We start from the raw sequence: 26,071 nt of genomic DNA, 5'->3' as shown, positions 1-26,071 counted from the left end.
AAAAAGACAAATATTTTCTTTTTCCAATCTAGAATAAAAACAAACAAAAAACAAGGAAATGTCGTTTGTTTACCTTTTAAACGGAAAATAATAATTTATTGATATTACCATCGGTATTTTCATGTTGTATGCATGCAAAGTCAGTCTTTGGTTTTATGTAAATAAATAAGACTAGTTTACCAACACATACATATTTTTCTCTATATATGCAAGTCCTTATGTCTTCGAGTAGCAAGGTATTTATGTAATTAACACATAAAAAATGGTATACTTTAGAAAAAAAAACAACAAATTTTTTACCAGTCTAAAAATAACGATTATATATGATAGTAAATTCTGATTATAATAGGGTGAGTTTACGAATAATGTTTCTTGTCACCCAATTTTTTCCATTACTAAGTAACTTTGATTTCATTCCATGTTTTTTCCCAATAGTATAATGTTTATTTGACAACATGAACAACCAGTTTTATTCTCCAATCAGGCTTAGTTCACTTGCAATTAGAAAACGGACAAACTTATTTTTGTGAGAAATGTCACTCATTCAATTTACCACAAATATGTTTTATCAGATGATTAATTTATTGTCAAAGATTGATAAACAAAAAATGGCTGAATAAATGAAAATAAATTTGCAAAGATAGGGGTTAAACCACCGATCAAGAAAAATACACGTAACATGGACCTATTACAAAAATAAACTTTAAAAAGAGGCAGCATAAGTTATATTGCACACGGATGATTATCACAGGTAGAAGAAATATAAAGCTCAAAACCCCTCTTTTTTAGTACTCCTATAAGCACTTATCACGCTGATGGAATTAAATATTAGAGAGAAATTAATAATATTTGACTGTCACATGTAGAGACTATCATAATGCACTGTACAGTTCAAAACATTTACTAGCACTGACAGAAAAGAAAAACTGAACAACAAGGAAAGCAACATAGAAAGCAATTATACATATGCTTGGCACACATATGGACATTCACAGAACATATAAAATAATAATCATAGAAAATAAAAATAAATAGATAATAAATAAAACAAAACCAGACACACACAAATAGTTCAAATCACCACAAAAGAACATTAAGGAAGGCTTCTCAGACATAGGCAGCATGGAGTGGTATTAACATAAACTACAGTAACATTTCTGATACCCACACCAGGTATATATATATATATATATATATATATATATATATATATATATATATATATATATATATATATATATATATATATATATATATATATATATATATATATATATTGTTCTTGAATAAATTAAGGGATGTTGTGAGTGTTTCGAATATCATTAGGAAGAGTATTCCATGTCCTTGCTGCCTCATATCTGAAAGAACATTTTCCATACCTTGTAGTTTTGGGTCTAGAAATTTCTGTGGCTTTTGAATACCTAAAATTATATGTTTTCTTTAACTTTAACCAGATCTGGGAGAAAGAGTGGGCTCTTTTTGTTGATGATTTTAAATATTTCTAATGCCAGTAATCTCATTCATCTGGTCTTTAGGGAGGGTGATTTTGATCTTTCCAATAGTTTTCCATATAAACTTTCACAGTCATTAAAAATAAAACGCAGCGCTCTTAACTGAATTTTCTCAATTTTTTGAGTATATTTCTCACTACAAAAGTGCCAAGTCAGTGAACAATAACTAAACTTTGACATAATAAAACTATGGTATATAGTAAGCTTTCACAATCTATTCAGATATTTCCCAATCAGTTTTAAAACATTTAATTCTTGCCGCCTCCTTATACACATCTCTGAAATATGAGTGTTAATATTTAATTGAAAATCAATCGTAATTCCTAAAAGTTTAACTTTATTTTCACATTCGATGATAACATTTTCGAGGTCAAAAGAGATTTGTTATTTTTGCGTTTTTGCCCCAATTGCGATTGCTTGGAACTTTTCAGGATTTGCCTTCATTTTATTATTTGAGAACTATTTAATAAGAGATAGACTGTACTCCTGTAAAGAGTTTATAACATTTTGTAAAGTTTTCTGAGATTTTGCTAGGGAATTGTCGTCTGCATAATTATAGAGGGTGCAGTTTTTAACAAAAAAGAACAGGTTATAAATGAAAACATAAAAAAATACAGGTCCAAGAATGGATCCTTGCGTAACACCTTTCAGAATATCCAACATTTCACTTAAATGGGAACCAATCTTAACACAGTTTCCTATTTGATAGATAGCTTTTTAACAAATCTGATGCTTGGACAGGCCATATGCTTTTAGTTTTAAGAGGAGCAGATCATGAGGAAGGCAGTCAAAAGCCTTTGATTAATCCATCAAAATCGCAGCTGAGTATTCATTGTTATCAAGAAACTTGCATAAATAAAGCAAAGGACTTTGATTCCAGTGAAAACAATCTAAGACGTATTTAAAATTAAAACATATTCTGCAAATATTCATATGCATATTCATACAAAAACCCATTTTAATGTTAAAAAATTAAGAAAAATAGATGGTTTTGAAAGAAATGCTCAAACGAGCTTAAAAGTCAATTTAAGTTATAGAACAATGTATGCCTATATAACATTCAATGTTCAAGTTTTGATTAATTGTGTACAAATCTTCCTCCTTTTGAGTTACTGCAAACAAAAAGTGCTATTTCTAATTGAAGACCAATGTTCATATAGATAACAATGACACACTCCTTACTTTTTGTTTGTGCAAAAATATCAGACCCAAGCACCATCATATCTACAAAAAAGATGCAGAAATTTACACATGTTTGTCGAAAAAGTTTTGAAATTTTCAATTGCAAAGTTTAACTGATGATTGAACATACACATTGGGAGGTTTCGAGGGCTCTGTAGAGTTTTTCTGGACAGAAGCATACTGATTGTCAACAGGGTCTGCATAGGTTACATTTTCAGATTCACTCTTCTCGGTGTTCTGGCATCTATTTAATAAGTGGATGTAGAAGGAAACAAACATCAATTATATTGTTTAAATATTATAAATCTTCGTTGACTTCGACAATTTCATGTAGTCATATCATTGCAGAGAAGTTAAATCAGCCAATGTCTTCTAAAGTGAATTGTGATAATAACAAAAACAAGAAAATTCAGTAAGTTACGTGAACAAAAATCAAAAGTATAGGAACTGAGGCACCCAGACTTTATTATTTACAATAAAACATGCACCGAATTGCAATGTACACAATAAATATATCAGCATTCATTTTTCGATTAAATTTGCAGGTCAATTAAAGCAGTTAATTAAAAATAACAATAATGCTTATGCTTAAAATTCAGTTAAATAACAAGTTGTCACTTTTCGATGATCTCAGAAAGACCTATAAGGTGAGGGATATAAGTAAAAGTCAATCCTCTCTAACTTTTTTTACCTTAGAATTGAAAAAAAAATAATTAAAAGGCGAAATTTTCAGATATTTTATTACAAACCTCTTACATTATCATAAAGTTTCATATTCTCCTTCGATTCATTTTTTGCACTTAATTGAATGCGTTTTACAAAATCATGTTATATGAGATACAAAGAAAATAAAAGAGATTGGAAGATTAAGGTAGTAGAAAGACCAGATCGCCTGTAGATTTAATGCAAAAAAGTTCATTGTGAGTTACTAGAAATGCAATTTATGCGAGCACAAGTAAATGCATCATGCATGCATGTGCCATTATGATTATAAATGTATACATATTTACAGTTTAGTCACATCCTTTGGGTCTGAATATCCATCAAAGTCGTAATCATTGGTTTTTGACTTGGAATGGTCACTGTTAAGGAGTGTATTGAATATATATATATATATAAAATATATATATATATATATATATATATATATATATATATATATATATATATATATATATATATATATATATATAAATTAAATAATAAATAAAAAAAGATATTACAATTTCAATGCAATTCATAAATGTTCCCGTAAAAAGAAACTACATGTATATACATGTAAAAAGATGCTCACTAGATAAAAACAACTTATTTTTTTGTCAACAATAATTCAGAAGTGAAACAAAGCAATAAATAGATCAGATCATGATCACACAATGTATGCACTGGTGTCAGGTGACACACTTTGTTTGTAATTTAAGTCACATTATTTCAATTGTATGTGAAGGGAACAAAATTTTACCCTGCAAGTTGTAATCAAACTTATACCCATGGCTCTAAGGTCATTGTTTACAAACTCATTTTTAAGAAGGATTTTCGCATTTCCCCTTTTCGTGATCAAACAAAGAAGCACACGGCGGGTGTGACCAGTTGTCATGAGATGCTTTTTAATAATTATCCTTCTTCGTATATCTGATCTAATCTCTGATGATTTGTTATTTGCTCCGATCTCAAATACATGTAGAGTTGTTTTAATGGACTTTTGAATTTGATTACTGTTCGTTATATCTATTTTAAATTATTTTTATATAAATATTAAAAGACACCAAAAACTGCAAAATTGTGCTGACTATTGAAACTTAATGTGTGTTAGCATGCATTTCTTTAGTATGAATTGTGAATTTTCAACCTACCTAGATTTTAAAGCGCCATTGAAGTTGATAGAACTATTGTTGAGTCTATTGCGTCTTACACCCACAATTGTTGTCACCATGAACAATAAAGTCAAGAAAATAAATACAATTGTGACAAAAAACCAATGGTTAACTTTGCAGTCGGCTATTCCATTTACTACTGAGCAGATTTCCGATGTTTGACACTGGATTTTGTCACAGGTTGCTGGTAACGTTTCGACGACACCTATTTGTTCTTCATTGACTTTAAGGGAAACATTTGATGATATCTCCCGCATTTCTTTATCCACTACATTTGAGACAAAACACGAATAAATTCCACTGTCGTTGAAAATCATATTTTTAAGGATAAGTGTTCTGTTGTCCGGAGTGAGAGAGTGTCTTTTGTCAATAAAAACGTTGCTAGAATTAAATTTCCATTTGAAAGTTGGTGTTGGATTTCCATCGGAAATACAAGTGAGATTAACATTTGCTCCAGTACGTAAATCCTGATCAGAAGACGGACTTTCAATTGTTACATTGTAGGGGCCATCTAAAAATAATGATTAATATGAATTAAAGAATTTGACGATTTAATACATTATGATTTACGTCATGTATCGGTCAAATAGTTGATGTCAATGAAAATTAATGTTAAAACAGTATTATATATGACTAAGCAAAAAGTGTCATATCCACATTCAATGAAAATTCGAGTAAATAAGTAGTATGTACAAATGATATGTAAAGCCTTTCCAATATTATGAAAGATCAATAAAATGTTCATTATAATATAATTTTACAATGCAAGCACTTACACTGAACATCAATTGCTTCTGTGTCTTTATGAGGAGCAGGTTCTTGTGTTTGTCTATTTTGTGAAATACATCTGAAAATCGCACCGTTGTCATCCCGGGAAACTCTGTAAGTTATGTTGAAGTTTGCAATCGCCGTGCAATTATCAGTCTTTTCATTTACTTCACTTGACCGATTCAAAAGAACCAGTTGATTTGACAACTTATTTAGCTTCCATATAGCAACAAATCCACCAGGGTTTCCAACATTTGCAGAACAAGACAAAAATACTGCGTCCTTTTCTTTCAGCGTGTCATTTTTGTATAACTCGAAATTTGTTGGCTGCTCTGCTCCCACTGGAAAAAAAAAGATTCTATAAGCAGGCACATTTAATTAAATTTTACGTGGGTCGTTCAATAAGAATTGCAATAAAAGTTTATCAGAATAAATATGTAAAAGTTTTTAATTATATTTTTTTCACAGTTGAAAAGTTTTATCATGATCCCCGGATCACAAAAAAATCCAGGATTTTTTTCCCGACTGTCCTAAAAAAGAAAATCACGTTAAAGTAAGCATGGTCAATACTGTTTATACAGGATATCTTCCAAAATGTTCAAAATGAGAGTGTTTATGTGAAAGCTGCTTCACATAAATAGCCAAAGACCTCATGTAAAAGATATGATTTTTCTTTCAAACTAGAAACACGAGTTACACTTAAAAAGTTATTTTCAAATGAACTTTTTGACCATTTTCCCCTTTTTAAGGATAATGGCGTGTCCTTTCATGGCAAAGTTCTAAAGATGGCTCAAAACTTTAACGTTCCATTCAGACGGAAAAATTTACCACTTCAAGTCTCTTCATTGTATTTAATTAAATCGTCAAATCAGCAAAACCCTGTTGCAGACGGTGGGATGTTCTCAAACATTTTGAGTAATATGCTTGTCATAATGAAAGACTTGTTGTTCAATGATTAAAACGCAAAGAATTCACTTCAATGAAAAAATATCGCAACTTCAATGTGCATTTACAGAGTCTTAAGTTTTATGAATATAAAACCAGCGTCTGGACTTCCAAGTATGACTTGCACAGAGATTGCCAAGATAAACACTAGCTGAATAGTAATTACAGTTATATATCCTTGATGTGTTTTATTACCTTGTAAAAAGACTGTTGTTTCATTTCTAGCTTGTTTTGCAATAACTCCATCTATGTACTTCACAAGACATTGGTACTGTCCATCATCCTCACACATGACGTCATTGATTACCAGAACAAAACTCGTAGAACCGTTAATTGGATTGATGAGATTAGATCTATTGCTCAAGTAAACCCCATCAATGGCAAAATACGCACGACCTTCACCGAATTCTGCCAAGTCCTTGTAAACGCCATCAAATAACTTTTTCCATATCATTGTTCTTACAGAAATATCTGTTGGGTATGTACAATTCAAAATAATTGGTGTATTTGAACCGAGTGTCACATTAAGCTCTGGTTGTGTTGTCACGGTTATTGAGTTGACACCTAAAATAACAAGCCTTTATACATGTACATGAGGTTATTTTCTCCTAAAATAGTTAAATTTTTTACCTTTTTTTTTCTTTTTTGGAATAATGACCTTTGGATATATGCGATTATTGCTTTTATTGATCTAATACATACCTTATATATTCTCTACATTTAAAAATTATAATATAATTAAGTAGTGGGAAACATGTTATTCTTTTCATTTACAAGTACATGTACTTTAATCACACATTTTTGTGTCACACTGTAAATGATATACGTTTGATGTTACTTGCAACATCAATTTTATAAAATATATACCATAATTACCGACGTCGTGTTCTCTTAACTTTACCTTTGATAAACCAGAAGTGAAAAGGAACTTAGATAGATTACACGATCAATACGTACTGGTTCCTGCCGACAAAGCAGGTAACAACATCGTCTTCGTTTGTAAGGCTCATTATATAAATTGCATTTTAGAAGAACTTTGATTTAATTCTACAAGTGGTAATCCTACTTATACTCATACTTCCCTTTCTAAGGAAGAAATTCTTCAAAATCACCTGTCCGTTTTGAATACTTTCAATATTCCACAGAGCCAAAACGAATTTGAACTACGTATACCTTATACATATTTGATTCCAAAACTTCATAAGAATCCTTACAAACAAAGATACATTGAAAGTTCCAGTAAATGTTCAACCAAGCCTCTTTCGTTACTCCTCACTAAAATATTGACAGTAGTGATGGAAAAACTTCGAGTACTGTGCAACTATATGGTGTGAATCAGATGTGGATACTAAAAATTCTAAAGAACATTTGGACACTTTGAAATCACAAGATTTTACAAAAATCAACAGCTTAAAAACTTACGTTTTTTCAACTTTATACACAACAATTCCCCACGACAAATTAAAATCCAGGCTTTTTGATATCATTGACAGCTGCTTCTTCAATAAAAATGGAACTCGTAAATTTACTTACCTCGTCATTGGTCATTTGCAAAATTATGTTGTTAAAAAAGATTCTGATTGCACACATAAGTACTCTGAAGTTGACATCAAGAAGATGCTTGAGTTTCTGATTGACAACATCTATGTGGTTTTTGGAGACCAGGTATTCCAACAGTCTATTGGACTTTCCATTGGTACAAATTGCGCTCCGTTATGAGCAGACTTATTTTTATATTCATATGAAGCAGAATTTATGCAAACAACCAAGCTATATGATTAACGTGATGACTTTAACTTTTCTATCGTCAACTTCCCTTACTTATGCAGCAATATACCTTCATCACCTGCATACGGAGTATATATATCTCAGTTGATTCGATATGCAAGGGCATGCTCTACGTATGAACAATTTCTAAAACGAGGTAAATTATTGACAAGCAAGTTAACGAAACAAGAATATCAGCAGTCTCGTTTAAAGTCATCATTTCGTAAGTTCTATGGTCGATACAATGACCTTGTCAGCAAATACAGTTTATCATTGAGTCAAATGCTGACTGACGTTTCTCATACCAATTGTTAGTCCATTATTTTTACACTGAATTGACGACGGATTTTTTCCGTCATTTCCTGATCATGACAAGGAGCATACGGCGGATGTGACCGATCGACAGGGGATGCTCACTCCTCCATGGCACCTGATCCAACCTCTGATGTTTCGGGAGTCCGTGTTTGCTCTGCTCTAACTTTGTATTGTTTTATGGACTTTGAGATTGAATACTGTTCGTTATCTCCATATCCCTTTACCAACATTTGAATACAATGCATAAAGCCGATAAACAGAATATTTTTGAACAGTGGAGAGGGGAGTTTGTGCTAATGAGTATATTGACTACTAGTATTTATTATACATGCGAGTCTTGATGTAAACAAGCTAATTCAGAGAATAGGTGTCGCTCGCTTGGGAAAAAAGAAGACCATGCTCAGTTCGTGAAAGGGGGGGGGGGTGTTCGGATCCCCCTGAAGAATTACTGAATTTGTAGAATTATCAAATGTATACATGTATATTGAAGTAAATAAAATAAGCCGATATGGAAATAAAAATTTATTCTTTAGTATGTGTTTAGAAGCTTCTTTTGTCAAAATTTTACACAATGCATGGTGTTTAATTTGGCCTTTAGTAAACAGTGTTAATATAATTACATGTAATAAGAATGAAAAGTCCGCCGACAACCTGTATTATACGTAATAACTCTCCACATGCCCCTGTGCTAAAAATAGAGACATTTTATACAGTCAATAATATCATATATTTTAATCATATGTTGACGGTGCGACCGTTAGAGCGAGCTCAAACTCTTCCATTGTTTAATTTAGATTGGGCTCGTCAAACCGCACGTGACAATTTCTGCGTCTACACTCTGACGCCACATGACGTCGTATGTAAGTTGTAAATACCAAGAAAAAAAACTTGAACAGTGCTGAAAGTTAACGAAGAACGTTTCGTTAACTATTTATCTTCAATATGTATCCATTAAATGAAGGCGAGTGAACTTTTTGTTGAACATTTGCCGTTATTCTCTCGAGATCGTAGCTAAAACAAGTGATGCATTGTGGGTTCAAATTACTGCATCAAAAATTCTATTGAATGAATGCGCAGTAGTCCGAATTTTCTCTTCACACAGGCGTTGCTTTAAGAGCTCGCAGTGACGAGCATCGCTTCGCGACGCTCGCTGCGCTCGCTATAAAATCGATGACTTTATTTTTACGGGAAAAGGTATTAATTTTGGTCGGGATCGACCTGCGGCATTGGGAATTATATAAATCGGAAAGCTCGGGATCAACATTCTTTTCAACGACTTGCTGGACACAGAGTAGGTTAAATTTTTCTATTGTAACGTGCAAGGGGGTCACTACTTGTGAAACCCAGCGGGCTCGTACCCGTGATAGAATTGGATAGCCCTGAGATGCTGCATATATGTACAATGCGTAGTCTTTATCACTTGGTACTGCGTAAATAAGGTCTTTACTGGTAGCAAACAAGTGACACTGGCAGGGAAGTCCACACACCAGCGCACTTCCACAACAGACAAGCAGGGATGACCGCACACTTGCCCTTACACAGTGACAAGCAGGGATGACCGCACACCTGACACTAAGACACGGTTCTAGACTAGAGACACTGGCAGGGATGTCCGCACACCAATGCTCTACCACAAGATGCAGGCAGGGATGTCCATACACCTGATCTTGCGCAGCAACAAGTAGGGATGTCCGCACACTTGCTACGAACAGACGCTAATTACAAAGCAAGGATGACCACACACTCTGTCAAGCAATAAGCAGGGATGACCACACGCTTACTACTTATAACAGAACAACATTAGCAGGGAAGTCCGCACACTTATATGTACCTTCACAGGTTTGTTAAGTTTTACCTCTAGAACCATCCTCAAGTGATCGCCAGTAAAAACCCTACATATCCTAACACCATATAAAATACTTGGTCATTATTTATTTACAAACGAATTAAAAGACTAATGAAGCATTCAATTAACTTCAATTCAAATTTAACACTAATTAATTATTTATATTTAATACTGTAACATATAATAAGTAATTGATAACGACAAGGACGACGTAACTTTCGCTTTAATGAAAACAGCTTTCCGCTTCTTCATAATATTTGTAAGAATATTTTTGCATCGGTCTTAAATATATTTAAAATTTTGTAAATGGATAATAAAGTTGAATGTTCTTAATGTTATTTTAATCCAGCGTATATATTTTCTCGGGATTGAGCTGGATTTAACGATTTTTAAGTGACACAACAGCCATATTTGAATGCTAGTATATTGTTTCTAATTTTACTTCCTACAAATTCATGAAATTAGTTTGTCTTATGTGAATTAAAGATAGTAATTTTATGTTTATTATTTACTCTAAATGTCACCAAAAGATAAGAGTAAGAAAAGACGTCACGATGGGAAAGCACCAATGTCAAAAAGGTCAAGGTAAGAGCGATCAGCGGTAGCCGTTGACGATAATACTACGGTACAGGAGCCAGGTCCTTCAGCAAGCATTGCCTCCCAAGAGAATGTAGTTGTTGCCAGAAAGTCGAAATCGCTCTCAGCACCTGTACCTGCTTTGGCCATTGAATCTCAATCAGGTACAAGCATTAATTATGAGAATTAATATCACTGTAGATAGCAGTCATTCACCATTGGCTAGCAATGTTCCTAACTGGTTAAAGTATTAAATTATTAGTTCAGAATACAGAGATTAGTTTGTGGCTTGATAACACTTCCCTGACAGAATCTTCAGAGAAAAAAAAATTTAATGAAAAAGGGGAGTTGGTCAAAAGAGAGGTTGTTAAACCTAGCAATAAGATTCAAAATATCAGTGGATGGACAGATGCATTCTTAGTATATGCTAACATTTATGCTTCAGCCCACCCAGAATCTTATCAGGGTCTGCTGAAATATTTACATGAGGCCAAGATAAATAGTGTGTTTCCTATTCCACCCTGAGAAAAAATAGGGTAGGTAGGTAGGAAAAACATTTTATTTTATTTAAACATTTTATTGGCAAGCACGCTGCCATTTTCCTCTATAGAAAAAAACATTCAAAATATTTCTGATTAATGTGCCTATGATAAGCATTTTTCAAACAGGGAAGTGATTCAGATTAAGATTTCTAATAGTAAAACTAGAATAATTAATTAGGGTTTTCATATTGAATTGTAACTATAGGACATCTGGCATATTTATCAGGAAAGTTAAAGGCAATTCTGTCCTAAACTTCCTAAAATTATAGGCCAATTAATAGTGTCGGGTCCGTTCAACACTTATCATTTTAACAAGCCAAGTTATAGTTGAAAATATACAATTCCTTTTAAAATTCTTTCATCGCATGCTTAAATGAAGTCAGGTAAATGAGCTTCTTAAAATACTGAACAAGTGTAACTCAATTGGTTTCATTTAATTTTTTTTTAAATAACATTATTTTAAGTCATTTTTACCGGATTCTCGTTGCCGGATAGTAAAGGGAAATTGGAAAAATAATTAGAATCGATTATCGGTAATAATTGGCTGGACATAATTGATTATAATCAAACTTTTTATCATAAATGAAATCAATATAGAATAGTTATTTAACTTGCTCAGATTTCAGTCCGACTTTAAAAAAATCATTTAATTACATAAAATATTCAGAAATGTTCATTAATTTTCCTTTTAATAAAGTGGAAAATAATATTTTGTTTACTTTAAACTAAATCATTACATTGAAACAGAAGGGGAATTTATTTTTTTTTTAAATTCCATTCAATGGGTATTTTACTGATATTAGTCCCACCTTCATTACATGTACATCAGTACAGGTATTTATTTCTTGGGATTACAAGTTTTAAAAGTAGTTATCCAAAAATTAGACTTGTTTGTCTGATTTTATGTATTACCCGTTTACAGATTGTCTAGACTAAAGAAATGATTTCCTTTCTATAGTAAAACCTTGCAACATTGTCTTTTTCCTGTTATTAGTCTGACCCCATATTCAATCATGGCGGTAAAAATATCAACAAGGCATTGAATCCTTCGATGTTTTAGACATTCATCACTACTTTTGTGCTCTTTGCATTTGGATTTGGAAGTAAAATTAAAGTATTTTTTGTCAAGATCTAATATCCAAATGGTGTTGACTGATGAAATCTGCAGTTGCAGAAAGAAGTAAAAAAAATAATCGGATCTGAATGGGGGAAAATATACGACTGGCCTTTACATACAGAAGTTATTCGGCCGTTATGTCTGATCAATGTTAAACTTACAGGCCATTTTGGCAGGTAAATTTTATTTTTTTTCCCTGCCATTTGAATTTTTATTGGTATAAATGGCTGAAGGTCAACACCAATCTGAAATCCTGTTACTCCTGGAAATATATGACAGAGAAAAATGTTCAGGGTCGGCTCGAATATTCTAGGGTCGGTCGGGGAACCGGAAACACAGTATTTATTTATTTACGCCTGGCATAAGACTAGGGGCATCAAGATGAGGGGAGGAGGATATGGGATGGAAGAAATATGACGAGCAGTTTCGACTTCGCCGCAGTATCGATCCCACCATAAATTGGTCTAAAGTAGACTATGAGTTATCTAAACTTACAATTAAACCAAACAGCCAATAATTTTATCTTCAAGGGTCATTGTGACAGACTTTCTTGCCAGTACGTGCACAAGTGTATTAGATGTTCTGGGATTCATCAGCAATATTTGTGCCCTCTATCTGCTGGTAAGTCCACAAGTTACACCCTTATGCCACATCCAACCCATACCCCATGATCACAAACGTATATGGACCCAAGGAAATTCCCCTATTTATGTTGTGAAGTTAAATGAATATTTGAAACCTGCCCAGACAAATATGCTGCTAATTATTTAAAAACTTGGTTTTCAAAGGGTTTTGAAATAAATTATACAAGCCCAAGGTGTCGTATTTTCAAAAAAGTCTGCATTTGAACACAATGTTCAGTTTATGGATAAGATGAATAAGGAAATAACGCTTGATAGAATCATGGGTCCTTGTGATCAACTTCCAATTTCAAACCTCCACATTTCGCCGGTTGGCATTGTCCATAAATCAGATGGAGGGTGGTGAATGATTACCCATTTATCCTATCCTAGTTCCAATGGGATCAACGACTTTATAGATCCAGTTTTATGAACAGTGCAGTATGCATCTTTTGATAGTGTAGTCAATATGATTGCAAATTTGGGCAGGGCGCATTGATAGGTAAGATGGATATTAAAAGTGCTTTTCGTTTAGTTCAAATCACTCCAGGAGATTTTGACTTGTTAGGTTTCTCTGTAGATAGATTATATTACATAGATAAATGCCTTTCCAATGGGTTGTTCTATTAGTTGCAGAATTTGGGAAACATTTGCAACTTTTCTACATTGGCATACTCAGTTCAAGTCTGGGTTGAAAACATTAGATCATTATTTAGACAATTTCCTTTTTGCATGTAGATCTGGTAGTGAACAATGTTAAATTCTAAAGTCGACCTTTAGTAACTTAGCCGGGGATTTATGGGTACCACTAGCTCATGAGAAAACTTCAAGTCCAATGACAAAATTAATATTTCAAGGTTTCAAAATAGATACACTAGAGATGACAATTAAGATCCCAGAAGCAAAGTTAGAAATCCTGGAGAGTCTGATTGAAAATATTTTAGATAGGGAAAAAGTTACACTGCAAGAAATGCTGTCTTTAGTTTTTTTTCTCAAAGGCAATCAAATTTAGAAAAACTACACTCTTAGTTTGGACTTTCAGTAAGGCGTGGCATTCTCGACGTTACCTAATTAGCTCTGAAATTTACACAGCTTCCCTTCACTGTTGAAATATACATATGATAGAAATGCGGCCGAATGTCAAATTGTGTAGTAAATAGCCAATTAAAAGTTCTCTCACGGCACAGAGGTGGGGCATAAGTCGTCTGATCGTTATCAACAACAATTTTAAGTTCCTATGTTATTAATTTCGTAACCAATGAGAATCTACTAGTATTCTCCATTACGTAGCGCCGAGAAAGTCACGCCTACTGAAAGTCCAATGATAGGGTAAAATACTCCTAGTAGAGCTTTTATTAAAAAAAAAAGATGCATTTAGTGGAATTTTCAAGCCACATCATCATATAAGATTATCAGTTGGAATTAAGAGTGACCTTAGAGAATGTGGCTGGTGTTCTTGAACCATTTCAGTGGGGTAGCAAATACTGTATAGGAATATTCTAGCATTTTACAGTTATTTACAGATAGTGCAGGTTTGGATCATTTAGGTTGGGGGGGGGGTACTTCAGTGGAAGCTGGTTTTTTTTTTCCAATGGCCAAAACAATGGAACATCCAAGAAATTTTGAGAGACCTGACTTTTCTTGAGCTCATACGAGTAGTTTAAGCAATAGAGATCTGGAGACCTAGGTTTCTACATAAAAAAAGTTCAATTTCATGTCGATAACCTTTCACTAGTTAGTGTCATCAATACCCAATCTTCAAAGTCGAAAAGAGTTGTGGAATTGGTAAGACATTTGGTTCTTAGACTGATAATCAACAATGTTATATTTAGGGCAAAACACATTGGTAGCTTGGATAACAAAATTGCAGATTCTTTTCCTCGCAAACAGTGGTTCTGCTTCAAGACGTTGGCACCAGAGGCAAACACCAGACAATGTCCCTTACTCAAGATCTTGAAAAGATAAGAAATTGGTCCAAAGCTTGGGCTGTAGATTTTAATAGTGAAAAAACGGTTAATGTTGATTTTACTAGAAAACACATAAGTTATCCTAATATTCAGTTTGGATATGGAGGTGATTATATTAAACAATCAAATACTCATGTTCATTTAGGATTACAATTTCAAGCAGATGGTTCTTGGAACAATCACATATTGAATATATATGAAAAGGCATGTAAAAGATTAAATATAATTAGGTTATTGAAACATAGTACTGATAGAAATTCACTAATAAAAATTTAGTTTGCCTTTATAAGACCAATTTTAGAATATGCTGATGTTGTATGGGATAATTGTACCCAAAGTAGTTCAGAATTGCTTGAAAAAGTTCAGATAGAAGCTGCCAGAATTATTACTGGGCTTAGAGTTAATTCGTCCAGAACTTGCTTGTATGGCGAACTAGGATGGGAACCATTATATCTTAGAAGAGAAAAACACAAACTTCAATTGATGTATAAAATGATTAATGGTTCTGCACCTGATTATTTGTATGATTTGATTCAACCTTGTTGTCCTGTTCAACATGCTTACAACCTAAGGTCTGGATGTAATAACTTATGTATACCAGTTTGTAAAACAATGTCATACTATAATAGTTTTATTCCCTCAAGTATAAAACTTTCGAACAGTCTTAGTGAAGATGTAAAAAACTCTCCTTCATTAGCTATCTTTAAAGCAAAGCTTAAGAATTGGGGTGCAACTAATAAACCTTGTAGGTACTTTAACTTTGGTAATAGAAAAGAAAATATCTTGCATTGTCAGTTGCGAAACAATGCTAGTAATCTTGATGCACATTTAAAAAATCATTTTTTATCAGATATTCAATCATGTCAAAAGTGTGGATTTCATACTGAAGATACTGAACATTATTTTATCAACTGCCCATCGTATAATGTTGAAAGAAATATATTGGTAAAAAAATTAAATGATATTGATGTTGTTTTCGAGCTCGACGCTCTACTAAGAGGAAAATGTCAATACTCTTATCAAACAAATTGTAAAATATTTTCATATGTAAAAGAATTTATTAAATCTTCTAAAAGACTAAATTAGGGACACTGTTTATTAAATATTCTATTAAATGCATAATTTTTTTTTTGAAATATTTGTATTATTTTTAAGCTGGAACGGTATGTAAATAATGTGTATACAGTTAGGGGGTTGTCATTTTTTTTAGATATAATATTGATAAATAATACTTGATTGTGAATCTATATTTTTCATTATAATTTTATTGATTATCATGTTCATGTATTATTACCTACTATTCTATCTTGACCTATTATACAAGGAGAGGGTGTACATAGGCATTGCCTGTTGCCCAATCCTGATTGAATTTCTCAATAAAATATGTTTAAACCACAAACACCAGACCAGACCCTCTTCCAGTAGAATTAGTCAACATGATTTACAGATTCAAATGAATAAATTGCTAGATTCTTCAATCTATTACAACACTAAGACGGCATACGAAACGGGGCAAAATTCATTTTATAATTTCCGGAAAGAATTTGGGTATGAAATCCATGGCCCCCACCGCTTAGGGATGTTGTTCACTTTGTTGCTTGTGTGTCGCTTAAGAAGTGTTCCAATGCTTCGGCTAAATCTTACCTATCTTCTATTAGTTTTTAATGCAAAATTCGTAATTGGGTTCATGAAACAAAGCACTTTCTGGTTTGTTGAGGGTATGAGAAGAACTGTTAGGTCTGCAGATGCAAGGCTACCTTTAACCTTGCAGTTGCTTACAAACCTTGTTGGGGTTTACCGAGCATTTGTCGCGATAGTTATGAAACTAAATTGTTCATAGCTGCCTATGTTTTAACCTTTTTTGGTTTTCTCAGAATAGGGGAATTCTCATTGTCTACTTGTAATAGTGTTTATACAATTTTAAATGTGACTGATGTTCAATTTCAAGCCAATTACTCCAAGGTCTTTGTATACAATGTGATCAGGAAAGGAAGGGGGTTTCTCTAGCCATTGATAAAAGTGAGGGAATGCTGTGTTCAGTAGCAAGTTTGATATATCATCTTGCAGTTATACCAAAAATTAAAGGGCCATTATTTATCCACAATGAAAAAAATTCCCTTACTAGGTATCAGTTCTCCGTTTGAAAAATCACTTCAGGGTTTGGGGATTCATGGACATAAAAGATCCCATTCATTTCGTATAAGGACAGCCACTGCAGTATTTGAAGCGGGTTGCTTACAAGATGTCAAAATGGAAGCAGGGCATTGAAAGTCTAGGGCATACAAATCATACATAAGATGTCTTATTGGGCAGATATTGGGGGCAAATAAGTTGTAATTTTGTAAATATACTAGTAACAAGATTTATTCAAATTCTTCTAATTTATTGCATAAATTTTAAAAGTCCCTGAAGTTAAAGTGCGGTGTGTGGGTTCCTCTATAATTAATTATTAAGAATGCAATGATGGTATCAATATGCAGACCAGGGGGAACAAAACTTGGATAGGATAGATAGATTGAAAATGAATACATGTATGTGGTGGCAAGGACATTCATGTTTGAATTTTTTGGGACTTGAAAGAAAGCTCGTTTTTCTGACAGAATACGAGGAATCCCCAGACTTTTTGGTTATTCACTGTTGGGCAACCGATATAGGGTCAATTGATCTGTATACACTCATTGAGAAAAAAATCCATCTAAAGATTATTAAGGCTTGCCTTCCACAGTCCATACTTGTCTGGTCACAGATGCTGCCACGAAATAAATGGAGGTACTCGGGGGACAACAGAGCAATGGGGCGATCCCGTCTTAAAGCCAAAGGGTAGCTGCTTCATTAGTTTTAAAATTGGGGGGTTGTTACATAAAGTACCCTGATTTGTTGAAACACATGACACAATTTCTGCTGTCAGATGGGGTACATCTCAATGCGCTAGGAAACAAACTCTTTCTTAATAATACTAGTATTCAAGGGGGTTTAGAATTCTTCCTGTCGGAACAAGGCAATATGCGTCCTTAAACAATGCTATAAGAACAATGGTCTAAGAGGGGCTCTTTTATCAGTTGCTTGAGTGCTCCCCCATCTGTGGGATGACTGCGAACTCTCCTTCGGTTGTTCGCTGTCATGGGGCGTTTGCGCACACCAAAGCAACTGAGGCCTACATAAACTTTGTATTGTTGTGAAGTTGTCATCATTGAACTGTGAAGGGGGTTGAAGTGTTGAAGCCTTTTATATGTAAAATATTTGTTTATATGTTGATCTACTTTGTTTTGTGCTTGAATTGTGCATATAACTACTTACACTTACATAAGTAACCTTAAATGAGTGACAATCCGCGGTTGTCATTTTTTAACATATGACTTGTTTATGTTGATGAATTTTGCTGAATTTGTGAGGGTTGCCCCAAAGCTGTGTGTATTGGCATCCCACAAAATACTTTGCCACGACCAATGTTCGCAAAAATAAAGGTTAAAACAAACATATTGTTGTCATTTCCCTGTATAAATAAATTCTGATAAAACAAACGGGTCGGGACACTTTGAGAGGGGTGAGAGAGAGACCCTAGGGAGTTTTGGTGTAAAATTTCATTGCAAAAGCTCAAAATCTTCTTGAAATATCGCCCGGAAACGATAGTGTTACAAACAAACAGAATGGATAAAGAGCAAGAGCCATCTTATGGATAAAATGACCCTGTACTTATATCAATTAATTTACTATCACCCTCTTTCCCATTTCATAAATCAAAATAAAGTAGACACTTGGTGCTATCATTTACCATAATAAAATTTTGTTTTGAGAATCCAGATATTGGAAAACAGGTTTGAGAAATTGCACTGTTCTTGAAATTTGCAGAAAACATGCGTATTTGACTACCTTCAGCAAAGAAGTAAAATATGAGCATAGCCCACGATCCAAAAAATAAAACATGTTTTTTGATCTTCAGAAACAGAGCTTTCATTTTGTATTTGCATATTTTGGATCAGAGGTTGTGCTCTATATAAAATATTGAAAAAATGCTTCGACTTTAGGTCATTTTCAAAGGAATTTACATGATATGAGGAAAATGTCGCATTTTATGACGTCATAATGCATTGACTAGATGGGAAATCACGTCACGATTAATAGATACGTGGTCACCAACACTCCAAGTGATAAATACTGAATTTGCAACCTAAACTGAGCGGTTTTGATTTTTCTCAGGGCCAAATAAGGCCCAAAGTGGATCTTGCTCTTTACGACCTTGAACTTTGACCTTTTAAACTCAAAATCAATAGGGGGTTTCCCTAGGCCACATGGAGTTGTTGTGTAAAATTTCATTGCAAACGTTCAAAGGATTTCGAGATTATATCGCGCGGAAACGAGAGTGTTATAACAGACAGCATTTATTAACTTTTGACCTTGACCTTTGACCTAAAAATTAATAGGGTTCTTTTTTAGGTCAAAGGGAGTTACTATGCAAAATTTCCGAAAGCTCAAAGGTTTTCGAGATATCGTGCAGAAACGAAGCGTTACAGACAGACAGACGGACGGACAGAACAAATTAATATCCCCCCTTGCAGTGAAAGCGGGAAAAAAAAACTTACAACATATTGCACTTGACCGTGATCTACTTTTGAAAAATATAATCCGAACACTGAATTTACCATGTGACTTTATAAATCGAAAGAGGGATGGGTTAAAATATCTAAAAAAAATTTATTTTTTGCTACGGATGTTAATTTTGTCAATATTTCTTTAAATGTGATCATCGTACTCTCTTTGAAGCCCTGAGTGCCGAGCAAAGGACAAAAATGTGCAGCTCTCCACCGGCAAGTGGTGGCATCTGAGTTAAAAAAAAAAAAGCTGGAGAGGGACATTAATTAACAATCAATCAATTAATGGATAGTTTTGTGCCGTTATTTTGGAAGTAAAGTTAAATGCAAGTTTTGTAGGTATACAATAGCTTTTCAAAAAGCTTGCCTTACTAAGGCATTCAATATCTATAAATCGATAATTAATGGACGATGATTAATAAACATTTACACTTTTTTGGAAAGGGTGAGGGGTGGTTTGGTTATCTCACCAGTGTACATTTTGGAGACATTGTACTAAACATCGTGCTATTTAATTAAGTTGGTTAAGTTAAAGTTGGTTACGCACTTACTCATCAGAGCAATGGTAAAGGAACATTTTGAAGGCATGTATAGTTTGTATATCAAATAAAAGTAAGAATGTATGCAGTGCATTTGCTTGAAAATGGATAAAATTTGAATATGAGTATATAATTATATGTATAGTTAATATTACATGATATTGAAGATTTTAAATATAGTTCCATTCTATTGTTTGTTGTTTAACGTCCCTCATGAGAATTGCTTAACATTTATTTTAAATTCAATGTAAGGAACATGTCTTCACAGTGATATTTCTCAAAATATATGTATTATGTTCCGTTTTCCCCTTCTTATTCTCCGACAAAAATTTGCAGGTTATGTGTGTGAAGAGAACAATTTTTTATTTGTTTTATTTTTTAGAGTGGTTTAGGAGAAACAAGATTTTTTTCATCGTAGTCCAAAAATGAATAATTAAAAATAGATTAAAATACAAAAAGTACAAAAGAAAAAGACAAAAAAAGAAAGAAAGAAAATGGTATTAACAGTTTTACCTTCGGCCAAGATGAGAATAAACAAACACGTATGCATTTTCATTTTTCATATTCTGAAAATATAAATTATACACAATAATGCTTAGAAACATCATGACTATGTTTGGTAAATGGATTGAGAACAAACACTGGATAATTTTTATCACAGAATTGTATGCACACCATTCCTTGGAATAAATTTTATTTCATTTTGCATAAGGTCATTTTAATATGACCATTTTAAACCAACAATTTGATCTTTTTTTCTGTTTAGTTTCCTGAAGTTGCTTAAACTTTCTTCTGTATGGTGGTATATTTCTGTCCCTACATGCAAGATAAATTAAGGTAATATCCAACTAATTAATTATGTTGACATGCGACATATTTATGTCAACATGTTTATGCAAATAATTACGTTGACATGCAATCCTAATAGAAAATATAATTTGAACTGGCGTTGGTAAGTTAATATACCTGTATTAAAATAATATCCTCTAAAAGGATTTACAACTTGCATATTATCATAATTATCTTGCATGTAGACATAATAACCTTGCATGTTCACATATTTTTCTTGCATGTTGATTTAATTCATCTTGCATGTAGGGGGCAGAAATATGTTACCATACTTCCGTTTTTGATTTTTTTTGTAAATTAAAAAAAATTCCATCTCCCTTTCACTGTAGGGTCAAATCATAGGAATTACATTTCAAAATTCTGGCAGAGGATCAAATCTTTATTCTAGTCATCAAACAGCTAACATCCTATTTGTCAATGAAACTTTGGGGCTATATTGAATTTTGGAGCACTTTCACGGTACATGTTTATTTAACCGAATAATATTTATGTCTTAGAAGAGAAGTGAAATGCATTTTCATTGTGAACAATTCACCTTTGGAGTAATCCTTTGTCCACCGGTCACACCCGAGCCGAGACCTATATATTTATCAGGTAGAGAGAAAATATTCCATGGGCAAATTAAGCGTTAAATAAGTTATTTCAGTTGGTATGAAATATCAGTCAGAAAACGACCCAGTGGCAGGTAAATTTTCTTAGAAAGGCCATAACGACCCTAGAAATTTTCAATGTGTTGAATTTCAACGAAGGAAGAAGTTGATATTCCTGTATCAATAACGTGTTTGTCAGTAGCCTGCCATAGTCTAAGGATTGATTGTTCGAAATATATCGAATTGTTGGGAAACTTTAATACCACACACAGCTTACAATGGAATATCACTTCATAAATAAAGAAATTTAATATGGAAAACCGAACTCATTTGTTTGTAATTTTTTTCATTTACTGCGAGGAATGATTGTCAAATGTGTAGAATATCTTATGCTTTGATTTAACTGATTTAAAGAAAAATAGAGATTTATATGATCTGAAAGTTTCTGAGTTTTTGAAAATCCTCATTTGAAAATCTAACTTACACCATCTCTTGAATACTAGTGTGTTGTGGTACAGTACGTCTAAAAGTTTTCTTTTACAACAGTTAATATTTTTGTGAGGAGTCTAGAAAAATGTTTTGTAGAATATTTGCTGAACCTGACAATGAACATATATCTTTGTTTGAAAGATTTTCTATGAATGATAGGAATACCATACATGCATATTTAGACTAAATGAAACTCGCCTTCGTTGACTCAAATTCTAAAAGTACATATATAAAAGACTTATGTGTAATTTTAAAGATACTATTAAGTTGATAAAACAAGAATATCATCAGTCTAGTAGAAAGTCATCTTTTCGTAAGTTCTATGGTCGATACAAAGATAGTGTTAAAAGATACAATTTATCATCGAGTCAAATGCTGACTGATTTTTTTTCCCCAAATTGAAAGTCTATCATTTACGGTACACACTGAATTAACGACGAATCTTCCCTCTATTTTACGATCATGACAAGGAACACTCGGCGGGTGTGACTGGTCGGAAGGGGATGCTCACTCCTCCATGTTATCTGATCCCATCTCTGATGTTTTGGAGGTCCGTGTTTGCTCTGCTCCTGTTTTATACTGTTTTATGGACTTATGAGCTTGAATAATGTTTGTTATCTCTAAATATTTTATATTATCCTTAGAAAGTGAACTGTAAGCAAAAGTTATGTTTCTATAAAGCAGTTTCCTCTAAAATCCATTTGTAACAATGAGTCTTGGAACAAACTGAAACTGAGGCATCATTGTTACAAGCCTTGTTTGCTTAAATTTGCTAGAAATACAACATATTGTTTATATAGTCTTTCTTATTCTTTTATAAACTCTGATTGATTGAAAACGGAAAGATGGAAGATGGGCATACTGTTTTTTTTTTTTTAATTTCTTGTACACGGTACCTCTAATATATTTTTTAAAACACTCAACCATTCTGAAAAAAAATATTCCTCTTCATATTTCGCCCGATGGTTGATATAATCTGCGATAGAATTCATAAAAAAATGAAGTTCTGATGCTATTTGAAAGTTCTGGGTTCTCTGTATTTAGGGTCTTTTAAAATGATTCTGTCCTCATGATCAGTTACAAGTCTTTTCCTTTCTGGTAAGAAGGCATCTAGAGGGACCACGGTTAAAAGTCCACAGAAAATATGCAACTGCTGTAAGTTCTGAATTCATGTAGCATTTCCACAAAGTAATTGTTCAGATTTATCAAACATACCGGTATTCCCTAAATGCATTTCGGACGCGTTTATTAATTTTTTCCCCTTTTTGTTACATATTTTTTCATCTGCATGGACTAATTATCCTTAAGGTCAGACGACACGTTCCTCAAAAATATATAATTTTTCCTAAGAATTTGTCATTGAAGTATAGGTACTTAAACAAGTTTCCTCACAAAAAATTAAGGTACCTTACCAGGCATTTAGCCAAGATACCATTGGGTCATATTTCTTATATAACCCTTATGGGTAATCTTCTAAATTGCCTTTAACATTATCAACACAATTTTTGGTGTACCTATATTTAAAAACATTTTGAAAACAATGTAGAAATCAGAAAAGAATGACAAATATGAAAAATTTTTGATAGAATACCAAGAGATACAAAACATATAATTAAGGAACGTGTCGTCTGACCTTAATAATGTTCGTTATCTTCGTATTTCATGTAAATGTTTATATATTTCAACGTATATACTATTTTACTTTCTTTCAGCAAAAAAGAAATTTCAATTTAAAAAACAAGCAAGCTTAAGGTGTCAGTACGCACACAAATCACAAGGATATTCCAAGATGGATTTGTCATTTCAATGATGAAAACATTTCAAATATCAACTCTACGAAAGTGGACTTAAAGGTCGAGGACTAATGGCTACTTGACGCAAATCTGTTGTAGTAACAGTCAGCACAAGATAGCGTGATGTTGTTTACTCTATTATATAGGATATTTTTTTTTTTCATTTACATAACGTTGAAATAAACTGGAATAATATGGAGGATCAACTGATCATTACAAGTTCCTTTTTCAGATTATGATCACTACAGGCTCAGTTCGAATGAAATATGAAGGTAATCAACAGTAATTAGGTCCAATGGCATATGATAAAACTTTGGAGCAGAGCAAAGGGATCTTTTAATAAATATCAGAGGTGGTATCAAGTGTGTTTGCAGTTAACTGTTTTAAAAGTTTTACGTTACGTCACGTTCTATTTGATAGATGCGCTCAAGGTAAATAGTACACGCCTCCTAACCGCAAGCTTCACGACTGGAACTTTCTTCTTATCCCTGATTGGTTGCTCGTGCTACAGACTATTTCCGTGTCAATGTTGATAATATGAGTTGATCAATCACGTGAATTGTTTACTCTGGATGCATCTGACGAAAAAGATCGTGATGTTACGTAAACCTTTACAGTTAACTGCAAACAATAATAGTAAGCACTGCCTGTCAAAGGACACACCCACAGTATGCTCCATGTAATGATCGGTAAACGGAAAAATCCAAGAAAAATTCAGTGTGTATAATAACTAACATGTACAAATTTGTATGGGGGGAAAATCCGCCACTATTCAATCAAAAAAGACAAATTACGTCAGTCAGCAATCACGGAGAGCATGAAACAGATTGTCCCCCGGGTCTCTGATAAAGAGAGGAAATACACCCCCCCTCCTCCGATGTTTAGCTATTTTTTTATTCAAAATATGTTCAACGTATAACAGTACTGTCTTTAGGTAAAGTTTGGTATTTCGAGGCATATCCATAGTTAACTCTTTATCAGAATTAGAATTCCTGCTAAAAATCTAACACCAAAAAAAGAATATAAATATTTCAGAATATGAACATCATGCCCAATACAGGGGACTAAATTCTGAATACATTTGTCTGTTAAATACCCAAGAGCGAAGAAGATATGAAAAATTCCACCGAACTCCAGTTCATCCAGTATATGATACATGCAGCCATCAGTTTTTTACATACAAATCGATGTTTTTTTTTGTTCTTGCATGTAAATACCTCTTTTAAAAATTTACAAATTCGTTTATAATGTTTTCTTTTAACGACAAGAAAGATTATGAAAACATTAACCACAGCAGGGCTCCTTTAGCAAGATTCGAAGAAAACTGAGAGACTAGGACCTATATAATTCATTAACAGACTTTTTTCACCATATACAAAAACAGAATAAATTCGGGGCGGGAGAGGGAAATATAAATTTCATCATATTAATCGTAAAAAATAATCACACAAAGAAACATTTTTTTTATATTTAACGAGACTGCTAAGAAAAAATTTGACAATGTTCTTTTAAACCCTACCTGATTATTCTTTTTAATTTTTCCATCCCTATTAAGACAGTCACTGTTTATTTCCTCATGGGTTTGTAGATCACACTGTTTTAAAGTACTATAATGTGCACTTCTGTGTTCTTGTACACTGTAAAGAACACTAACCCCTCACAACTTTAATCTCAACTTTTCAGGAATTATCTTTAAAAGTTATAATTTTGTTTTTAAAGATACCTCGGTTATATTTTTTATCCACTTCGGTTAACTTCCCCATGATTTATTAAAATAATTTTGTAGTTATCTTTATGAATGTGTCTCAATTTAATTTTAATGGAAACTATCATAACTTCCTTTTATACAAACCTAAAAATGGGATCATTCAAAAGCTTTTACATTAAAACTCTTTTTATTCCCCGCTTTTACTAAAGCGATGGTTACACGTACATTAAATATAATTCGTCTGTAAGTCTGTAGTTCTCTCCGTTCGTCACAAAAACTTTAACTTGGTCATATCCTTTGAATGAGAAGAGATAAGGTTTTCATATAACACATGTAATATATGGCACGACAAATTCACAAAAATTAGCTTAATATAGTTTCACAGTAGATAAACTAGGTTTATCTACTATATATTGCTATCATATGTCCACAAAAATGTTATTTATTTTATCACAATAAGATACTAAGTACCCTTTCTTGATAT

The 26,071-nt window shown here is 33.0% G+C and overlaps 1 protein-coding gene across 3 annotated transcripts; it reads right to left on the bottom strand.

Annotated features, from left to right (window-relative positions):
* Positions 1-1,236: 1,236 nt before the first annotated feature.
* LOC134245401 (vascular cell adhesion protein 1-like) lies at positions 1,237-25,502 on the bottom strand. 3 transcript variants are annotated; one of them, XM_062727690.1, is made up of 9 exons: positions 25,399-25,502; positions 20,672-20,724; positions 6,476-6,844; positions 5,344-5,676; positions 4,547-5,078; positions 3,704-3,775; positions 2,824-2,937; positions 2,694-2,735; positions 1,243-1,421 (listed from the first exon to the last, which is right to left on the bottom strand). In XM_062727690.1, the coding sequence occupies exons 2-8, from the start codon at positions 20,712-20,714 to the stop codon at positions 2,714-2,716; spliced, it is 1,485 nt and encodes a 494-aa protein (XP_062583674.1). In that variant the 5' UTR covers positions 20,715-20,724; positions 25,399-25,502; the 3' UTR covers positions 1,243-1,421; positions 2,694-2,713. The 3 variants fall into 3 exon arrangements, with proteins under 3 accessions (XP_062583672.1, XP_062583675.1, XP_062583674.1); XM_062727688.1 differs by having other exon boundaries at positions 1,237-2,735; XM_062727691.1 differs by lacking the exon at positions 25,399-25,502 and adding an exon at positions 7,703-7,779 and having other exon boundaries at positions 1,238-2,735; positions 20,672-20,704.
* Positions 25,503-26,071: the final 569 nt, after the last annotated feature.

This window comes from Saccostrea cucullata, unplaced genomic scaffold (assembly GCF_032062105.1).
Source record: "Saccostrea cucullata isolate Sc308-1 unplaced genomic scaffold, CSIRO_AGI_Scuc_v1 ctg2102, whole genome shotgun sequence".
NCBI classification, from domain to species: domain Eukaryota; kingdom Metazoa; phylum Mollusca; class Bivalvia; order Ostreida; family Ostreidae; genus Saccostrea; species Saccostrea cuccullata.
Note: the sequence above shows the minus strand (reverse complement) of the source record. Positions and strands in the feature narration are given on the sequence as shown.

Coding starts and splice junctions, on each gene's coding strand:
- LOC134245401 (XM_062727688.1), bottom strand. CDS start 20,714: ATGAAAATGCATACGTGTTTGTTTATTCTCATCTTGGCCGAAG. Junction 5,079..5,343: donor AGAAGCAATTGATGTTCAGT/GTAAGTGCTTGC, acceptor CATTATTTTTAG/ATGGCCCCTACAATGTAACA. Junction 3,776..4,546: donor AATGGCGCTTTAAAATCTAG/GTAGGTTGAAAA, acceptor ACTCCTTAACAG/TGACCATTCCAAGTCAAAAA.